Here is a 5,539-nt window from a genome sequence, read left to right on the forward strand (position 1 = left end):
AAAGGTAATTTTGCTAGCAGTGTATTCTCTCCAAAAAAGCATGGAATTTGAATCACGTAGGCCTGGAAGTAAATACACAGTCACAAGCTGTGTGCTTTGGGGCAAGTTATTTAACTGGTCGCAGTCTCTATTAGCTCACTTATGAAATGGAGAATAATGACGTTAACACCTCTTAAATTTGTACTTCAGAGGAAGTGAGTAACATTTAGAAACCACCAGTCAGCGCAGTGCCTGCCACACAGTGATCCTGGACTTGCTGTCCCCGGGGCAGGGCACCTGCCACGCTTGAGGCACCCCTCTCAGTGGATCGAGTGAACCTCTTTAAGCTTGATGTGTCGAGGCTCAGCTGGCACTGTTCTCTTTTTGCCTCTGGATTGTAAAGACTTTAAACAAAAGAAAAAAATGCTATTTTCTCCTTTTAAAGAATATCCACAATAGTATTATAACTGGGGGCTTAGAGTCTCCTTATGGGTGTCGTAACTCAAGAGTTAGCATTGTTTCATTCTGTGATTTAATTAGAACCGATTATTATGCCTTTGTTTTTCACATTGTTAGTCGAATTTATTTTTAAAAAAATAAAATTTGTATTTAAAAGGGGTAAAGAGGTTGAAATAAAGTTTAATCTTTTAAATAAAATCTGAACACGTGATATCCAAAACAGTTCTTTTTAGTATATAATTTTTGATCTGGCGTGTCGCAGTTTTTGGCTTTCAGGTTTACAGAGAAATTATAGCTTTGAATAAACTAGATTGCCTGTGTTCAGAATGGTGTAAAGTAAGCAGAATGTTTGAAATTTAGCTTAACCTGATCAGGTGAGTTTAACTAGTATAAGTATCTAATTTAAAGACTTCTATAACAAATACTTTACTGAAAAGTATTCAAGGGTTATGATATAATAAAAGTTACCTGGCATTTTATATAAGACACTTGCTTTCTTCATGTGTATTAAGTGGTACCAGAAATCATAGATTATCATTTGATTGATAGCTTTTTAGAATCTCTACCTGGACTTTGCACTTTTATTTTTAAAACTTAAACTGGCCAGGCTCGAATTGGGAATCTTTATATAACTGAAATGGAAATATCTCTCTGAAGAAGTACTGACTATTTACCACCATCCACTTTAAGAACAAGAGTCCCGTTTAAGAGTTTTTAAGACATGAACCATGTTCTGAAAACTTTCCTGCCTGTTTTTCTTCATTTTACAGAGAGTGTAGGGTGTGTTCACGATTCCATATTATAGCTAACGTAAAAGAACCGAAAGTTTTTCTGTTTACTTGCTCACTTGTTTTAACATGGTATTTTGAAACTTCAACTGTAGCGGCTTCAGATTCTGCTCTTTCAATATATTTGCAAGTAGATCGCAGTGAACCTGAGAGGCTGTGGGAGGATGTTCTCTTGGTTTTGACCCAGCCACCTTTTGGATAGCCTGCCAGCTTTGGTAGCTGCTTCTCTCTTGTACAGTTTCGGTGTAATGGATATTATTTAGAATTGGATTCACATACAGAGTATTTCATACAAAAACCTATGAAATATAGGTTTATTTCTTTATACTACTTGTTCATAATTGTGTATAACATTTTTGTTGAACTAGAAGACCTGATTAAAACCTTTATACCATTAGCGAAATATTCCTTTATAATTATATGTGTGGAATGATAATAATAGAATTTGGTATGTGCTGTAAGCTTGGGGAATTTCGTGCTATGCCCAGAATCTTGCATAGTGCTTGGCCCATAACTGTCATTTCAGTATATAGTTGAGTCCGTGAATACTTATCATATTTAGTCAAAACAACGAAGTTGTGCCTAACTACTTAGATCATTATATTATTATTTTAATCTTTTCCAAAACCATCTGTACGTAATTACAAACATTTAATTCTTTTCTAAACAATTCCTTTTCAGTGGTCTGCTTGGGAAATGGTAATTAATCACCTTTATTATCATTTTAAAGATTATACTTGATAATCACTTGGAATCTCATGTAGTATTTTAAGTAGCTTTTAAAATTAGAAGATTGAGAAGTTACTTAAATTATAGCATTTACATGTTAGGTATGTGCTTCCTTTAAAGTTTAACTTTAATTCTTGATAGTGCTTTTAAAGATGAGAAAGAGCAGATGGGGCGTGATGGAGGCTGGACTTGTCTGGTGTTGTAATTTTAAAGTCTGTTGTCTCAGTTATGTTGACATCACAGTGGGACCCCGAAGTCAAAGCGAAATAGATGAACCTTAGATTGAAGGTTCTTTCTTTCCTTTTCTGTTCTTCCTGGTTCCCTTACTCCATACTTCATTGTTGAGCATTTCCGTCTGGCCATGCCCCTCTTTTAAGTGTCTGTCCTTCATCCTTTACATTAAAAGCCAGTTGGTCAGGTGCTCAGTCATCAAATATTTACTCTGTGCCGTTAAGTTCTGTCACTGGTGTAGGTACTGTGAGGAAGATTTGTGCACATGATTCCTAACTTTTAAATAATTTATACTGCTAGACATTAAATTAACACACATTAAACACCTATAAGACAGTGCAGTAAACCACTGGCTAGAAACTTAATAGGAGTTTTGTGAAGAAGTAAATGGGAAAGAACAGTGGGCTTCCAAGACAGTCAGATTAGGTCTGGTTTATGGCACCTCCGGGGGTTTAGGCGTTGGGCAGTGGGAGTCTGAAGAGAACTGCATGAGTGGAAAAACCAGGTAATGGCAGATACTAACTTCAAAAAAAGATCATGCCATGTTTTCAGTCTGGATGATGGAAAAATTAAGAAGCCAGGAGTAGGAACAGATTTAAGGGAACAGATGAGTGGGTTTTGTTTTAGATAAGGCACCATCTAATTCAACCAGGTAGAACTATCCACTGCGTAGTTGGACATGCGTATCATAAAATAGAAATCCAAGATGGAAAGAAGTTTGGATTTTGTTATTGGTAAGCGAAGGATGATGGCAGAACCATGAAGGCTTGCTAGAAAAGAGACGAAAACGAAACAGAGACCCTCGGGTGAATGATCTCTTTTAGTGCAAAGAGTCAGTAAAGATCTAGCTCAGTGTGACTCTGTAAAGACACAGAAATGGTAGTTGATAGTTGTAAGTGGTGGAGAACAGGACAAAACAGATAAGCACTGAGAAAACACTTGAAATTTTCAACTAGGGGTAAATTAGTTTTTTTCCAAAAGAACAGTGTCAGTAGACAAGCCTACTCTACTCTCTCTTACTGTCCAATACCACGTAACCTTTAAAGTCCAACGTGGTCCTGTCCTAATAATAAGTCCAGTCTTAATAATAATAGCTAATAGCTAGCATTTATTGAAAACTTTTTGTCACACATTTTGTAAATGTTACATTGATTTATTACTAATCTCCATACCAATTTTATGGTGTAGATACTCTTACTGTTTACTGTTTCTCATTTAATACTTGAAGACCAGACGGATTAATTATCTTGCAAGGTGGCATAGCTAATGGTAGGGAAAAAAATGGAATCCATACTTTTAGCCACTAAAATGTCTTTTTCTTGGAAGTCTTCTAGATATTCCCTGACAGAATTTGTGACTCTTTGACTGACTGTCACTAGGGTCTGTGATTATTAAGAGTTATAGACAGTGTGTACTGTCACAAGGCTTATAATCTAGATAGAGATAAGAATACCTTTTTAAAATGATAGTAATATAAGATAGTCTGTGCTAAGTGAAAAATGAGGGATACAATAATAAGTTAGGAGAATATGGGGGGTGGGGTGCAGGGATAGTCAGTCTAGGGCCAGCTTGTTATAAAAGGCTTCATGGAAGGAGTAGGATTTGATCTGGACCTTAACGAACAGTATTCTTTTGACCGTTTGTGGTTGCACATGGACAGGGATAAAGTAAATAGAAAGCATTCTAGGCAGTAAGAACGGCTGGAGCGAAGCTACTGATGAAGGAAAGAGCAGCAGGATACATTTGGGGGCAGTTATGCAGTCCAGTATGGCTGGTTAGGCGAGCATGTGGCCCGAGGCGGGGAAGGACTGGAAAGGAATGCTGAGGGCAGGCTGTGCACATCCTTGAGTTGGGGACCTGCAGTATGCTGTGAGGTTGCAGTGATCTTGTTTAGAATAGAACTGTGTAGTTCTCAACTGTTAATTTCTTGGTTTAAGTGTAAGTATATTCAAAGCGGCATTTTTTTTATTTCTAGAATGCCAGTTAATGAAAACAGAACGACCAAAGCCAAACACATTTATTATCAGATGTCTCCAGTGGACCACTGTCATAGAGAGAACATTTCATGTAGATACTCCAGAGGAAAGGTAAGAAACTCATGTTTTTTTCTGTTTTGTGAAAAAGTAACAGTCTAAAGATGTATTTGTATCTGGTATCACCATTTATAAATATATCTAAATATGTTTATAAAATGCTATAGTCCCTTAATTATTATTCTGGTGTAATAGATGAATAACAGAAACTTTTGCAAAATATTAAATCATAACCTCTAGAAGTTCTATAAGATACACTTCTTAGAGAAAACAGAACATTAAAAAGTTAAAGCATAAGTTAAAGAAGACAGTTTTATAACTGAACTACCTCTTTTAAAAGAATTACAGAATTGATTGTGTTCTCATTTGGAATTCTGAGGCTGGAGATAGCAAAAAGTTTCACGAAGGATGCCATTATGCGAGTGGCCGCCTGGGGCGGTGTTGAGAAGGATGCCGAGACGGGGTCTAGTCTAGGCTCAGTGAGAAACACGTAGCAGGATTCCTTGGCACCGGCTGCAGTCGGTGCTGAAGACAAGAGCTGCACGCGTTACCCGCTGGCTCACCAGCTTCATCTGGCCGCGCGTTTCCACCCTCCTGAGTTACTACCAGTTCCTGCTGCCACCTCCCTGCCCCCAAATTCTGCTTAACGCCTTTTTATCTGGTCCCTCTGATGCTGAGTGAGGTCCAACAACCACAACCACAAAATCATTTTCTGGCACATATGTTACCATATTTGATCCAAATCAGCAACTCTGTGAAGTTGAATGTTATTAGCCTGATTTTCCAAATGAATGAATTAAGTCTTAAGAAACTTGTGTAAGATTAAAAAACCCAACCCCCTCCCCCACCAAAACCCAAAAAACAGCCTCTTCCCCAAACCTAGTAAGTAATAAAATATTATTTTAATACTACTTTTTTGATTAATAAACAGTAAATCATAATATATGATTACTTTAGGAAACAGAAAAGAAAGAAAAATAGAAAAGAACTAGAAATTACTCCTAATTCTAATTCTGTAACCAAATTTAAGGACCGATATACTCTTTTCTGAACTTCCAGTCTTAGTCTGTGAGATGTATTTAGGTAATTAGTGTGCCTACAATTCCATGTGTTCTCCTTCCCCACCCCATGTTCTCTCTTGGCATTTCTGTGCTGAGTCCTCAGTTTGCTTATATCTTAATCTGTAACTGTGGTTGGGCTAATTCCTATGTATATTTCAGATCTGAGCTTAAAATGTCACTTTTCCCACAAAATCTTCTCTGACTCTCGTAGACTAGGTGGGACCCTTGGTATACGCTTTCCTAGCTCCTTGAATCTCTT

At 37.2% G+C, this 5,539-nt stretch overlaps 1 protein-coding gene across 8 annotated transcripts in view; it reads left to right on the forward strand.

Annotated features, from left to right (window-relative positions):
- The window catches only part of AKT3 (AKT serine/threonine kinase 3), a 282,574-nt gene that overhangs the window by 163,699 nt on the left and 113,336 nt on the right, over positions 1 to 5,539 (forward strand). For all 8 annotated transcript variants that reach the window (XM_023536572.1, XM_023536569.1, XM_023536574.1 and 5 more), the window contains one exon: positions 4,162 to 4,273. In XM_023536572.1, the coding sequence (XP_023392340.1) occupies positions 4,162 to 4,273 (112 nt within the window). The remainder of the gene's footprint in view (positions 1 to 4,161; positions 4,274 to 5,539) is intronic.

This window comes from Pteropus vampyrus, unplaced genomic scaffold, assembly GCF_000151845.1.
Source record: "Pteropus vampyrus isolate Shadow unplaced genomic scaffold, Pvam_2.0 Scaffold159, whole genome shotgun sequence".
Classification (NCBI taxonomy): Eukaryota; Metazoa; Chordata; class Mammalia; order Chiroptera; family Pteropodidae; genus Pteropus; species Pteropus vampyrus.